Genomic DNA, 16,050 nt, shown 5'->3' on the forward strand with positions numbered 1-16,050 from the left:
TTCTTGATTAGTTAGCAAAAACTAACAAGTGTTGATGTAAGCAAGTTAAATTAATTTTTTAAAATGAAAAGAATCATGTTAAACAAAATAGTATAATCTGCGATTTCTTTCCATCATAATTATCAAAGGTTAAAACATATAGCTACTTGTATAGGGTTTTTTAACCTAGAATATATAGGGTAATATTAAAAATTAATAAGTAAAAAAAAGAAAAAAAAAAGGGGGGAGAGAGAAAGCAACTCTCACCCGGAGACTCACGAGGGCGCAACTGCAGAAAGTCAGTCGTCGTCGGGACAACTTGGGAGTTGGGAAGCCTATAAAAGAAACGTGGCCCTTTCAATTTTCAAGTTACCAAGTTTCAACTTAAATGATGAAAACCGGTCAGAAGAGGAAATAGAATCCAAAAGAAAGGATCCTTTTTCTTCTCTTTGGAAGGAGAAGAGAAAGGAAAAAGGGGCGAAGCTACCCACACATATATGCCACTTCAGTGTTTCTCTACTTTTGACACAAATAAATAATAGCAGTTAGCACTCAGCAGAGAAGGAAACCCAAAGTGCCACTGCGAGAGTGAGATGGAGAACGAAGCGAGAGGCACAGGAGGAAAGTTTCGGAAGATTATTCGTAAACCCCCACCCTCTCCTTATGCCCGTCCGCCGAACAATGCCCAAAGTAGAGAGAAAGGATGGCTTTCGAAGTTAGTCAATCCTGCTTCTCGCATCATCTCGGGTAGCGCCACTAGACTGTTTCCTTCTTTCTTCTCCAAAACACCTCTAGTGACTGCGTCACCGACGCCTCCTGACGCCGAAGATTCAGGTTAATTACAACTATTTTTTTTCTTTCCTTCTCAAAGTTTAGTCTTTTTTGTTTTTTGGGGGAAGGGGGGAATTAGGGTTTTTGTTCTTTCCTTGATTTCCCGTCTGGGAAAGTTTTCCTCTGAGTTGGTTCAATGCGGTGCAGTTTATTGTTTCTGTAAAGTTGGAATTTGCTCTTGAAGAGTGTGAATTGGTGGTTTGTGATAACAATTGTTTTATGCATGCTGCTGCTGCTTACCTCTGTTACTATATTTTTGCTCAACCATGCAACCTCAGTTGAAATTCCGCTGTGGGAATATGTGTATGAAAAAGGTGCAAGAACGTTCTCTATGAAATTAGAACTCGCTCATGCATCTATTTGCAATCTACCCAATCAAATAGAGTTTTCAATTGAACGGTTTATCCTTTGCCATGCAACATGTTCTTATGGTACTCTGTTCGGTTTATAACCGTGCTGCAGACTCGTTTATTGATGGTATCAATGTTATGGAGAACGCTTTGAACTTGTGAGAATTTAATATGGGTTGTCCCAGAAAAGAATAGTTCTTGGCATTCCAAGGATTATGCGCCTCGTGCAGAGTAGAAATTCAAGATTAGTAAAAGCCAAGATTCAAAAATCTGTCTATGTTTTGCTTGATTTCCATCCCCTTGCCAGTTCAGATGCTGTGAGAGAGGGCACAGGTGTGTGAGTGTTCTTCATTATGATGACCTACTATCCCTGTATGTAGAAGACACCTCCCATGGTATATGGGCAAGAGGTATGGCTCCTGGATTGGTTACACCTTCACATGTACAGAGTTATGAATCATACCCCTTTTTATGAGGAGATGCATCTCTTTAGTTTTGAAGGGTATGAAGAAACGCCTCTGTGTAATAAGAGACATGTTCATACACTTACAGGACCTCTACTAAGAGTGTGATCATGATCAAGGATTTGGAATCTTTTGTTTACCATAGCCATACAAATCTGATAAAGATAGTCTCCCAGGTAGAAGCTAAAAAGGAGGTTTTTCCTCAATAAGACAAATGGTCACTGTTCCAACTCATTCAATTTGTGCTATTCTCATCTGTAAGGCAAAGTGCCTCTCTTTCAAATTTGTGAGTAAGGTTGCTATAGAAGCATTATATTTAGTCCTCAATATTTGATAGATGTGAGTCTTGAACCACATTTTCCAACTATGTTTTATTGTTAGTAGTAGTCTCATTTTTGGGTTTGAGCGGAACCAGGTGTAAAGGGTGTCATTTAGTTAGATTGAATTGGATTTGGTATGTTAGTAGGTCAACTCAAACCAAACAACTAAGTTAGTTTTGGTATGGTTTCTTGTCAGTCTACAATCGAGCTGGTATAGGGTTTGGTTGTCTGGGTTCTTTTCGAGTTGCTATCAGTTCCACTTAACCCCCAACTGTGGTTTTGGTTTCTATCAGTTCCACTGACTGCCCATCTCATTTTAAACTTATAATAAAGTCTTCGCCTCCATGTTGAATCATTTGTTTCATTTGATCTGATGGGCTCATGCTTAACTTTGACAACTTATCCGATGTTTCACTCAAATGGGTATAGTAATTAATGTAGTGGTTCAGTAAGCCCACACTGATTAATGAAAGTTTGATTTTTGAGTATTGCTGGCCATGGGCTAAAATAAAATCTTGATAGGCAAACTTGAAAATCTTAACTGCATCATTTACTTTCCTAAACAATGCGTTGAATGAATAGTAATGGTGACTAGCTAAATGAGAGTGAACCCTGCTCCAATGACCTGAAGCTAGCATAGAACCTTGATCTCTTTGAGCTTACTCCCTAAACTAAATGTTGAATGAAACTAAGTGGAGGTTTACTAAACATAATGTTGAACCCTAAATTAATAACCATTAGCTGGAGATGGAACCTTGGTTCCAGGGAGTGAATCTAGTCCTTGATTAATGCTCCCACTTTCTTGTTTGGATAGCTGGGATGCCATTTAAATGCATTTGAGCTTTTGCCCCTGCATTCATCTGTAACTAATATAACCAAAAAAAACTGCAGACACTTTATCTTCTGATCGAATTGCTCATTTGTCATGTTTTGGATCTATAAATTTTCCTTCTTTTGTTTCTTATGAATATGAATTTGATTCTGAGAGTGAAATTTCTTCTATATTTTTCTGTTGCTTCGGTACCCTGTCTTATTCAGATTTATGCACATATATTGCAGTCATTTACTGGTGAATTCTTACTTCAGGGTTTTGTTGGGTAAGCTATGGTTTCTCTCAATTATATGTTTATAAATTTTCAAATTTGGATCCGGTTGTATTTATTTTGGATCCAATTCTGTTGTTTCCATCGGTTGTCGAAGAACCTGTTATAAGAGTCTTTCCTACAAACTTGCATCTACATCATTTAAGGAATCCTTAAAATATTCTTTTAATAGTTGAGGTATTTCTAGGCCTTCCACTTTTATTATGTTTCAGCTCCATGCTATTTAGTATTCGTGCTATTTATTATTCAGGTTATCTGAGAAGTTGAGTAGAAATTTCTGGTGAGGTCACAATATCTCTTAGGCCTTTGTGGACCATAAAGTTACTGGTGCAAAACCCTGGAGTGGGTCCCAAGGCCGCTCCAAAGTGGCACACCTAAGGCAGGCTGAACCCTCCTAGAGGGGTAGTTTGGTTCATCCCAGCCCTAATTAGTTGCTGATTTTAAATATCAGTTTTTTTCTTCCTTTTCCCAGATGAGTCTTGCTCAGCTAGGAGTCCAGATTGAGTTAAAGATAAATTCTTGAGTCCTTGGGATTCTTCTTTAAAGATAGACCCTTATCAGACTTTATTTACAAGTAGAGTTTCTTTAGTATTTAAGTCTTAGGGGAATCTATTTTCAAGGAGATTCCATTAGATCTTTAATCTATCTTCAAGGAGTTCCTACCCCTTCGACTCCCTCTAGCCCTTCCCCAACCCTATAGCAACTCCTCTCCCCTTCTAACCCTCTCAGCCCCTCTCTTTCTGTTCCTCTTCCTTGCGGCAAGCCAGAAACTTAAAAAATGGAAAAGAGAAGAAAGAAAGAAGAAAGAAAAGAAACAAAGGAAAGAAGGAAGAAAGAAAAAGAAGAGGAAAAACAAGAAATAGAAAGATCCTTTCCCTTTCAAAGATCCAACCTGTATCCACCTAAGAACATCCCTAAAACCTCCCATACCCAACTGCAGGTTTCCTAGGGGTCCTCGGTATACCCCATATTTCATTTTTACGTCCCATATTGATTCTGAACATCTCAAATCATTCCAAGGGAATTTTTTAACAGTCTAAGTCTTTCCCATCATCCCATAGAACTCATAAATAGTTTCCTGCCACTCCCATCTATTTCAGAGCAACCCATGGGCGCCTCATAAAGTTGTTGGTTTATTTGCTAGAAGATTCTGGGGAAATCCTTAATTTTAGATAATTCTTCCAAGAAACACTAACCCTAAAATTGGGTTTACATCAATTACCTATGCAACTTTTGAATCCATTTCTTATTGTGGGACTGACTTCTTGTAATCATCATGGTGAACGGTGCTATCTTATATTGAACTAACTGAAGAAGAAAGAAAGGGAGAAGAAGATTATTTTGATGAGGTGTGAACTTTTCTAGTTCTTTTTTGCTATTCCAACTCGCTCATGTTATATTGAACTAACCAAAGAAGTGAAATGGAGATGATGATTGTTTGGATGAGGTGTGAACTTCTGTAGTTGTTTTCTACCATTCCATTTTACTTAGCACCATATGTTACCCTATGGCCCATTCACCAAAAAGAGTGACATTCTCTCCTAGTCACCTCAAGCTTAGTCTTTTTTGTCCTTTGTCCCTTTAGCATCATAAACTTTGTTTGTTTCTCCTGAAAATGTCTTAAAATTGCCTGGACATGTTTGCCAAGATCATGCGTAATATGTTGTTTCTCCTTTTGTGATCAATCGTATTTCCATAGAGTGATTATTGTGCTCATAGTATGGTCAGTTAATTTGATGATGACTTCTAACTGTTATGTTTTTCTTTTGACCATTGATGTGCAGGTGTGGAGCAAGATGCTAAGCAGGATGATCCAATGCCCACGTCTAAAGTAAGGCCTATAACCTATCTTTTCCCCTAGTTTGTTTTCCTATCCCACATAAGCCTCAACTGTTTAGAGGCAAAGTTGGGGTTTCTAACCCCCCCAACAAAAAAGGGGGGGGGGGGATGGGATTGTTAGGAGGTTCTTTTCCCCCTAGTTTGTTTCTCTATCCCACATAAGCCTCAACTGTTTAGAGGTGAAGTTGGGGTTTCTAAACCCCCCCCCCCCCCCCCCAACAAAAAAAAGGGGGTGGGATTGTTAGGAGGTGGGGTTTTATTGGGGCTAGAAATGTCGGGGTAATGATATTTCCCATGAACAGTAACCAAAGTCTCACCAATTTGGTGAGACTTAAAGATAGCATTTGGGTTGGATTTTTAGGCGCCATAGCAAATGACAGAGCAGTCAATTATCTTCCCTCAGCCTTTGTAAGTTACCCCAAATTAACCAAACAAGGTTTAGGTGGGATTTTGAAGTGTGTCACTGGTATGTACTTATCCCAATTCTCCTATCCTACCTATGTCCCCTCAAAACAAATGGGGGAATAATGTTTATTGCTTCAGAAGTTCGTTTATATACAAGCTGATGCCTATAATACTGTCGGTCAAACTGTATGCTTGTCATTCATGAAAATGATATTTACATCCTACTTTTAGACTCGTGCTCCTGCAAGAGAGATTTTTTCACTGTGATGAATTGTTTGATATGCGTTATTCACTTGTGCTTGATTGATGTGTACCACATGTGCTTCCCGTCTTTTTGTCACCAGAAGTGAGAAGTTAACATCTCTTTAGCTTTTATTGGTGTTTCTGTTTATTACCAGAAAAATAGAAATATCAGTTGATTGTTCATTTTTATAATTTGACTCTATAATTCATCAACAGATCCTACCATCTGGAACAGAAGGACGAGGTGAAATGGGCGAAGTACATGGATCAAAATGTCTCTCTCACATTGATGAGCATATGCAAGAGAAGTTGGGCAACTCATCTGATGGTAGTGGGCTTTCTGATGTTGAGAAGCTAATGAAAGGAAAAACGTTTTCTAGGCAAGTTAGGGTTGCAAACTCAATCTTATGATCTGCTTTTGATTGACAGTGTAGTTTTTATCCATACAATGTTAGTTTAAATCTGTTTTTGTATATGTAAATGGTTGCTTATCTCATAGGGTCCTGTATGCAGCAATCTATTTTTGATGCCTGCTGCTTTTGGATACTAAAAGTACTCTTGAAGACAACTTATATGTAGTCAGTTTAGTGGTGAAAGCTAACTTTTGGTAATCCTTGTATATCTGTTTTAGGCATCTAATTATCTGTTCTTCTGCAGAGATGAACTTGACCACTTGATGGGGATATTGCATTCAAGGGTTGTTGATCATTCTGATGTTGATGACTGGGAAAATAAAGATACAAGGGTGACTGTAGTACCAAAGGCTGCAGGTGATATATTTGGCGAAGAGAAAGTACGAGCAACAGTTCAAGAAAAGCAGACAGATAGTTCAACTGGAGTTAGGTTGGGAGTCCTGAATCCTTTTCTTCAACCAACTGTGAGTGGATGCCGTTGGCTGTATGTCCTTCCCTTTTAGCGTCATTGAAATGTCATGAGAGCTTATTTGGCATACTTTATCTTACCTTTGCATTTATTGTTCTAGTTCTGATATTTCGGACACTTTGCTTATTATTGCAAATTTTGTAGATACAAGATGAAGTTGGTTCTTCACCAGTAGAAATAGCAAAAGCTTACATGGGAGCCCGAGCTTCAGATCTAAGTCTTAGTTCTCAAAGTAGAATTTTGAAGGATGAAAGAACTCTAGTACAGAACAATGATTTTACACCAAAAAGGATGTCTGTTCTGCCATCTTCTCCTAAATCATCCGTTCACTATCCTGATGCTGTGGTACGGAACCAATCTAGTTATCTGACTCCACAAACTCAACGAGGCAATGATGGGCTGCATAATTTTCCAAGAACACCTTATTCTAGAACTGTTTATCCGAGGTCAACTTCCAAGGTGATCTAAGTTTTACATTATTTGTTATTATATATTTTTAAACATTGACAGTTTGGTATAATATTTATTACGATGTTTCCTTAATTTTCCCTTTTCATTTTTTAGGTGACTCCATTCCATGGTGTTTTTGATAATTCTCGCAATAGTTTATCAACTCAAAGGAGGCAGTTCGAAAGTCCAATTTATGGTAGTGGGCAGGTAAAGTTCATAGCTGTAATCCTCTTGCAATAGTATTGAGTTTGTGTAGAATGTTTTCTTTTCCACACTACATCAAGCTTCATTTGACTGGATTTGTGAGTTTTGTTCTCAGTCCTTGTAAGAATGTGGTAAGTTAAGACACTTGAACATACTATATTATATATGCTTTTAAGTTTTAACATAGTAGGAATAGAGAGCGAGGCAATGTATTAACAATGTACTTCACGTAGTCCATCATATGCAACTTAAACTTTCCGATCAGGGAACAGCTGAATGTTTAATTTATTAAACTGGGCACAAAAACTGATCAATCAATGTGAATTTGTGGGGATAAATCTGCATCACTCCTTTTGAAAGCAAAGAAGCACAGTTTGGGGATATCTACATCACACTTCCTGGTCAGGACTTGAATATATGTTGATGCTAGAGAAAAATTGATTGCATCTAATTATGAAGATGAATCAACTGCAGTTACCATAGAAGGAAGCAAAAGTAAGGACTAAGTGTCAGCAGAAAAAGCAAAACTGATTCTTCAAAGAGTTGGAAGTTTTTATCCTTCAAAATTAATATATAATTGGCACTATGATTCCATCCTGGATTGGTAGAAGAACTAGGAGCCAATATCCAGGATGAAAAATGGGAAGCTCAGGTAGGTCAAATTAGGTGATTTAGGTCAAAACTACAACTAGGGTTGGAAAGGCACTAAGGTTTGATGGTAGGGTTACGTCAAGTATGGGGGAGCCTTCAATGAAGGTTTGGGGTTATGTGGATGGTGAAATGTTGCTGAATTTGAAGAAACAACAGAGTAGGTTTTTGTTTCCTCTGTTTTTGGAAAAGGAACCTAGGGTTTCTACAAATGAAGTTTCCCGATGAGTTTTGGGAAGATTGGATCCAAATATGGAGGTCAACTCATGGTTAGTTTCAGCTGGGTGAGTTTCAGAGTTTCCCAGAAGAAGTAGAGATGAGGTTTTCTTGGGTTTGATTGGGATGCGGCTGCAAGTAGGTTCACATTTCCTACAGGGTCAGGGGAGTATTCAATTAAAAAGTGGGAAGTGGACTGTGGGTGGTTTAGGGCATGATAAAAACTTTTTGTTGAAGATCTTCTTGAACAACACCTTGAATTGTTGAAGATGTCATTGGGAGGAAGAAAAGAGTGGAGGAGAATATCAGGTTGGGGATGTCAAACCTTCATGTATTGCTCAACAGCTCCAAAATTCTAAGAAAAAGTCATATTCTTTAATTAAAACTATATCTTGTTGAATTTGGGTTGGGGTGTAAGGTGAGTTACATACAGAGACCGCCTAAAATTCCTAATTTGACTCAAAAAAGACTCGCAGGGTTGCTAATGCTTAATGTATAATGGCTCTGTAATCTTGTATGCAATGGTTAGGTTAGGTTTCTAAGAGTTTCAAAATATGTAGTCTAAGTAAGGAGATATGCGTAAACCTCTTGAGTTGAGTAACTAGGATTTCTAGGTGTCAGAATGGGACGAAACTTGGAGGGAATGTAAATAGTGATGCAAGGGGATGATCCTCCATATTTGATGATATTCCACTAGGTAAATCGGGTTAGATGTAGGTTGGAATCCACAGCTGATTCGCTTGAACCTTTAATCAGACACCTTGGAGGTACCTTACTATGGGTTGAGAACACCATCATAACTAACAGTAAAGAGTAATTCTGGCAGCAGAGATGAAAATTTTGATATAATAATCGGTCGATAATTTATTCATCCCTATGGGGGCACTATCAATAGGGCTAAACCGCCTTATGCCTTAAATTAGAAATAGGAAAGAACTCCAAAAAGAAACACATAAATCCTTGTAAATTTGTGATTTGGATGCTCAAAACTGAAAGGGAAAATTCAGACACCCCAAGATATGTGGCAAAAAGCATAGACACCCCAAAAATATGTCAAATTGACATTGACACCCCAGTGTTACGTAAAATTGTACAATAGTACACACCATCATAACTAACAGTAAAGAGTAATTCTGGCAGCAGAGATGAAAATTTTGATATAATAATCGGTCGATAATTTATTCATCCCTATGGGGGCACTATCAATAGGGCTAAACCGCCTTATGCCTTAAATTAGAAATAGGAAAGAACTCCAAAAAGAAACACATAAATCCTTGTAAATTTGTGATTTGGATGCTCAAAACTGAAAGGGAAAATTCAGACACCCCAAGATATGTGGCAAAAAGCATAGACACCCCAAAAATATGTCAAATTGACATTGACACCCCAGTGTTACGTAAAATTGTACAATAGTACACACCGTTATCATTTTTCGTTAACTCATGGTTGGATAGTTTCATAATTCCAAAACTGTCTTTATTATTATGTGAGTTTACCGTCTTAACCTTGGTAAAGAAATATTCATGGATGACTATATTTTCTCCTTGAAGTTAGGGCATGTTTTAGGCATAAAGGTTGTTGCTTTCATCCTTGCAATTAGGGAATGTTTTAGGCATGAAGATCATCACTTCCATCCTTGCTGATGGGTTTAATAGACCATTTCAAAATTTGAAACTGCTGATTACCATTCCGGATCTTGGTGTCTGCAAGCGCTAAAAGCAGAGATGTTCGCGAGATCTTTTCATATCCTTTGTTTCCTCCTTGGAATTCTCACTTGTATCTCCCTGCAGTTCTGTGAGACACTTCCTTCCCGCTTCATTAGAGACGTAAAAAGTACCCTTCGCAATCCCTAAAGTGGTTGAGATGATTTTGTTGGGGAAAAAAAAGTGCTTCAATATGACTTGGAAAAGGAAATAGGTAAAATAAAGAGAATAAAAAGGACAGAAAGGGCTATTCATATTTAGACTTAATGGTTCTAACAGAAAAGGGGACGTTTGCCAATTTTACATATTTGTGGGGTGTCTCTGCTTTTTACCATATGTATTGGGGTGTCCCAGAGGATTTCCCAAACTGAGATAAATAAAACATATTAAAATACTATTCCTTTATAACTTAAGTACAGAAATAGTTAATTATGTAAATTCGGCAAATCACTCAAGGGAGGTCTCCTGTTAGAGGCCCATTTCACTTTAAAGCTAAAGGATCAACAGCCCACGACCTAGCTAATACAACCCTAGGCTTTTTTTTGGGGAGAAATATAAGCCCAAATTGGTGCCCACCCTGCATCAAGATGTGAAACATTTAAGAAGAATCAAGATTTTCTTACAAAAACAAACTTTCTTGTTATGGATTTTTTGGTTTAACTGGAAACTCTTCTCATTCATGAGTGCCTTTATCATCTTGGGCTTGGGGCTTTTGGGCCCCACAAGTTAATGTTGACCCTGAATGGTTCCTGATCCTGGTGATGCTGTTTTAAATCTTATTGAGAGTGGGGGAACAAGTTTACAGCCTAAGGGAGGAAAGGTAATGGGGCCTAAGTTCATGACCAAACTAATTTTCTCTTTACAAGTGAGTTTTTCTTTGGACTTCAGGTAATGCATTATAAGTTGTTCTTTGACTTTTTTGATTCACATTTGTTTCTCATGTTTATGCAGAGAAAAGTAGATATCTTCGATCATGGCATACGATCAGTGGGACCAATCCGTAGAGTACGCCAGAAGGCTGTGTCAACAACTCCTGCTAGATTGGCTGGTTCACCTCATCCTTCTGGCTCCAGGCCTTCGTGGATGGAAAATTCTGATGCTTCTAAATCCTATTTGCCCAATTTCAAGAGGAATTTGGATCCTGGGTCATCATCAAGTGGCAATGCAGCATTCCAATCTAGTAATAGCAATGGTTCCAGCTTTAATGTTGGTGTTACTACTGTCCACCCCCAGTCTAGTGCATTAGCTAGGAAAATATTGGATCAGCTTGAGCGGTCTGTGCCAACCCCCAAAGAGAAATCTGCTGAGTTAAAGATGGCAACAGAGTGGAAAAAGCCCCCTTCTTGTGAGTTCACTACTAGCCAGCCAAGCGAGCAGTTTGGCAGACTTCATGCTCAAGATTCTGTTTCTCTGAAGAGCAGAAATTTACTTGGCGAGAATTTCTGTTTTCAAAAGAATGGAGGCGGAGGGATATCTTGCCTTGCAGATTCTAATACAAATCATTCCTCACAAATTAAAACAAATCAGGTAGGGCTCCCACCTTCCCCGATTAAGTTATTTTGTAACGGAATTTGTGTTCTGTGTGGTGATTTTGGTTTAAATAAACTGTGGAATAGTCGTGAACATTCACATATTGCTGAACTTTTTTGTTGTGGCCTCAAAAGACGAGGGCCAATCTTGCAGGATCGATTAATGAAATCAGCAGGCAAATTAGGGATATAATCCTGCCGCTAGGGTTTCTGGGCTGTCTTAGAGGATCTAGGGTTTGTAAGGAAGGTGTACTAAGTTCAGTTTTGGGTTAACTTCCAGGACCCTCAAATATGGTTGCAGCAACTAATTAAGGTTTGAGGATGAGTTTAGGGTTGCTGGTTTTATGGATTGAAGGGGCTGTTGTTGGTTTTGTGTAGTTCAGGACTGAACTAGGATGATGAAGATGGGGTTTGAAAAGTTTCTGAAAATTCTGGGAATTTCAAAATTTCTGCTACTTAGTAATGAAGTAGAGCAGAAAATTCTAGACCAAGAAATTAAGGTTACCCTTGGGAAACAGAACTTAGGATTGTTAACTACGGGTGTCTACGATTCTATTGAAGGTGGAAGTAGGGGTTTAGGGGCTGGGAATTGGGATTTCGTATTCAGTTTAGGATTGAGATGCGTGGGGAAGAAGAAGACTTGCGGCTGCTTTGGGAGGGCTAGGGTGGGGCTGAAACTAAGGGGAAGGGGAGGGGAATCGCCTGCATTGGGTTTGGATGGGTTTTCTAGTTCTAAGATGGAGGGGATGGGGCTGTGAGGTCTGCGGACAGATAGAGAAGAGGTTAGGGTTGGGGATTGGGGTTTCTTACTCACTAGTGAATGAAGATCTGCAGAAACTTTTCTGTTGAATGCTTGAACCAGAGAATGAAGGCCTTAAATTGAAGAAACAATGCATAATAACCAGCCACAGGATGTCCCTCAGGATCCCATAATTTTCACTAGCCAAATTCTTAAACTCTGTTTTCATTCAATTATCCAAAACTGCTATTACAAGAAAGACTCAGACTCAAGACTATTTATAGCCTTGTAAACCCAACTAAACTCAAATAAGTAACTCGCCCCCTACGTAAACAAAACTTGACAAATTAGGACTCAACAACTGCGCAGATCTTTTTTACCAAAACCAAAATGTTCGATTACAATTATTCATTGAATATTTATTAGAGCTAGACACGAAATAGAAATACAAAGTTAGGTTATACTAATACTCCAAAAGTAGATGACTCTTTCCTAATTTAAGATGACCCCAAAAATAGGTGTTCTTAAAAGAAAATAATTCTTTCCTATTTAGAACAACTCTAAGACTCAAATACTGACCTCTAAATATGAATAAAGTCAAAAAGGTAAGATCCCCTTTCTAAATAAGGAAACTTATCCCTATCTTAAAAGCTTTATAACTCTTAACTGACTTGTCAGAATTAAAAAAAAAATGATATCCTTGACCCTGGAATTGTGGGGAGCAAAATACGATCCATATTGGGCCCCAAAAGAGGGGCTTGGAAAATGATCAGAATGCCCTTGGGGTATTTGGCCTGCCTTAGGTGCACCTTTTGGGTCTGGTTTTGGGCCCAATTTTAGGGGGCCCATCCCTGGTTACATCATTCAGGTTCAAGCTTTAGGGGTTTTAGGAACTAGTCTTTCAATTTTTTAGGGTTCCTAGAGGTATTTAGGGTTACCACTTGGGATTGAGTGCAAGGGTTAAGGGGAGATCATCTTAAAAGGGGATGGATTTTTGTGGAGGAGATTGGGAGATTTAGAAACTGGGTTTTTTCTTTTCTTTTCTCCTTCTTCTTCTTGCGGGGGTGTTGAGGGGGTTTGGCTGAGGGGATGGAGAAATCTAGTGTTTATGGGTTGTTGGGAAGGAGGGATGCCGTAAGTGAGAAAGAGAGGGGTAATTGAAAGATGCAATGAGGTAGAGATTGGGGGCTGTTAGGGATGAAAACTTACTGCTTTTTGGAGGCTAGGATACAGGAATTGCTGAAAGGATTGCCAAATCAATGCTGCCACAGGGTTTCCTGCACTTGGAAACCCCTAGAGTCCACTCGAAATCTCCTTCCTGCTGGAATTCTCCTTCAATCAATTTTTTGAACATAAACTTTCTTGGTTACATTTATGAGGCTGTATTTGTAGCCTTTATTGGAGGGCTTATACTTGGGACTCAACTTTGAATCCAAAACAGAGAATAAGTTGTACTTTAATTAGGACTCCTACTCCATTTAGGACACTTATCAGCCTAGACTGACTCAAAGTACAAAATAAAAATAGGACTAGACTCCTAATAAAATTCTGACTTTAACTAGACCTCTTTGGGCATGCTTAGGACTCTGCTCGGAATACCCTTCATGCTGGCCAAAATTTCATAGGCTGGTGGAAGGGCCACAGGGGTGTTGGGCAGCCAACCTAGGCCTTCCTTGGGTCTCGCTGGGGTGTCCGTGCATCCTACATCAGCCAAGGACATGGAAGAAAAAGGATGGAGAGAGAGATTTAATTGCCTGGTAACTATATTCTTGAGAGTGGAAGGTTAAGAGGAGAAAAGAAGGGGGGGGGGGAAGAGAAGGGAGAGGTTAAGAGGGGAGTGAGATGTGAGTGAGAGATAGGCATTTGAGAGGACAGTGAGGGAGATCTAGATGTCTGGTAAATATAGTTGTGAGAGTGGGAGGGAGGTTAAGAGGGGAGTCACATGAGCGTGAGAGTGAGTGAGGGAGATCTAAATGTCTGGTAAATATATTCTTGAGAGTGGGAGCGAGGTTAAGAGGGTGGTGACATGTGAGGAGGAGACAGGCATTTGGGAAGACAGTGTGGGAGATCTGAACGTCTATATTTATTTGTTGACTGTGGATATGGATGCAAATGGTTCAACCGGCAATGGTGGATTGTATGTCCAGCTTCTGTAGAGTTTGGATGATTGTAAGGTGCAATTCGGGTTATACAATTGTTTGTGCAACACTTGTAAATTATACCGTGTTTATGTTTACTTCTTGTGGAAATTAGAACTCCATGAATAATCAGTGATCTTCGACAAAGTTGTAGTGTTACTTGCGTACCAGCTTGAACTTTGGCTTTTATCTACTCCCAGTCAATACTCTGCTTGTTGAATTTTTATGTACTTCAAACCACATGAATTACTTGTTGCATATTGACAATGTTATCGCCATGAAGGTTTCACTGGGAGTGGGTGACATTGGTCAGAGTCTGAAGAATCAACCATATGCTCTTCACAATCAAATGGACAAGGTGAGTACTCAAAAGTCAGTTGATGGTGCAGCTGTCTCTAAGGGATTAACTTCACAGATGAAGCCTCGAAGTCAATCTTCTGCAGCTAAAATGGGTCTGACCTCTATTTCTATCAACAAACCTGATCCTAAAAGGGCAGTTTTTCTTGATAATGGTGCTGGGTTTACTTTTCCTGTATCTGCATCTTTTGGTGTATTATCTGAGCTGCCAACCCCTTCCATTATGCCATCCTCATCATCTTTAAGTCAGCCTCAGAAGGAAGAAGGTAATACAGTCCCTTTGTACAGTTTCGGTTCAAAGAGGTCAAGCTGTCAGAATCTTGTTTTCTCATTTCCTTCAACGAGTACTAGTGTCTCCACAGATGATGATTCTTCAACTCCGAAGTTCACCTTTGGAGACAAGAAAAAAGAAAAAGTGTCATTTAGTTCCCTGGGCGAAGATGCCTTGTGCTGTTAGAAGTAATTGGCTTGATTTGCTATTTTCCTTTTAATGATGAAAGTATTCGATTGTAAGCATGCACACTTGGGAATGCAAGATGTTAAGTTCTTTACTTGAATTTTCCTAGTTTTTTGTGTCTTTTCTCATAAGCTGCGAGGCCAGACGTTTTGTTTGATGGGGATTATGATAATGCTCTAATCGACATGTATATTCTTGAATATAATAGGGTTATGATGCTGAACTTCTGACTTTCAGGGTGAATTTGGTTCATGTTTAAGCAGCTGCTCCAGCTTTCTGAGAATTAAAAAGAACGGCCAGTTAGTAATTGCCAGTTGCCTCCCCTAGTTTTTAACTCCAGGATTTACGCAGGAGGCATTGGTGGTAATGAGTTCCTGCCACAACCCTAGGGTTTTGGTGCACAGTATTGGTCTATTGTAAAATGAACTCGACATGGCATTGGAATGTACCAGGGGCACTGGACAAAGTTGGTCATGCTACTGGGTACGTCATCGGTATCAACTGCTTGCCTGACTGGTATGTTTTACCTTATACAACTAAGCCCTCTGGGATTTTCAAGTAGTTTTGATGTTGCTAGCACAGTTGATGTGTTGCCCTTTGGTGACAGATTGAAGTCTGATCCCCGCATGCCTCTTGAGTAAATCTTTGGCCACATAATTGAGATTCTTTGTGTTCTTGTTAACACTTCACCATCAAACAGAAATGTGACCCATGCCGTTTCATAACTGATAAGCCAATCCCCTTAAAGCTATATGGGTATTGTTTTTGGTGAAAAGATCAGTGGTTGGTGCATGGGTTGCCCAGACAAGGCATTAGATAAGATAACCCACCACTCGTATGAAACAGGAACTCCTTTTCTTATGGTTGTCCTACGACTGAGTGATCTCTTTCTTTCTTTTTCTTTTTTTCAAACAAGTGTTCACGCTGCAATAAAAGCTATATGTGATTATAATCATGAATTTGTTGCCGCTAGTTGACGATTAGTGCCTTCTTTGGAGAAGAGCCAGAGATAATTGGCCGAATAGCTCCAGAAGAAATTTATGAAAGAGAGGTGACGCATAGAAACCAAGAAAAGAAGAAATTCAAATGGAATTTTCCTGAATTGGAGATAAGAGACAAGAGCAGACTAGTTTTGTATGGTAGTTCAACTCAAGAAGTCCATTTTCCAAGGGGTTGTTGACTGAATTATCCCT

The 16,050-nt window shown here is 39.1% G+C and overlaps 1 protein-coding gene across 1 annotated transcript; it reads left to right on the forward strand.

The window, feature by feature from the left end:
* The first annotated feature begins 361 nt into the window (after positions 1–361).
* Positions 362–15,995, forward strand: LOC149025182 (nucleoporin-like protein). The gene is made up of 8 exons (XM_089145410.1): positions 362–813; positions 4,832–4,878; positions 5,751–5,914; positions 6,192–6,411; positions 6,561–6,875; positions 6,981–7,073; positions 10,589–11,164; positions 14,327–15,995. Exons 1-8 carry the CDS (start codon positions 573–575, stop codon positions 14,855–14,857), a joined length of 2,187 nt encoding a protein of 728 aa, XP_089001536.1. The 5' UTR covers positions 362–572; the 3' UTR covers positions 14,858–15,995.
* The last annotated feature ends 55 nt before the right edge of the window (positions 15,996–16,050 follow it).

The sequence above is a fragment of the Hakea prostrata genome, chromosome 2 (genome assembly GCF_041222555.1).
Source record: "Hakea prostrata isolate BN-2017 chromosome 2, UWA_Hpros_2, whole genome shotgun sequence".
In the NCBI taxonomy this organism is placed as follows: domain Eukaryota; kingdom Viridiplantae; phylum Streptophyta; class Magnoliopsida; order Proteales; family Proteaceae; genus Hakea; species Hakea prostrata.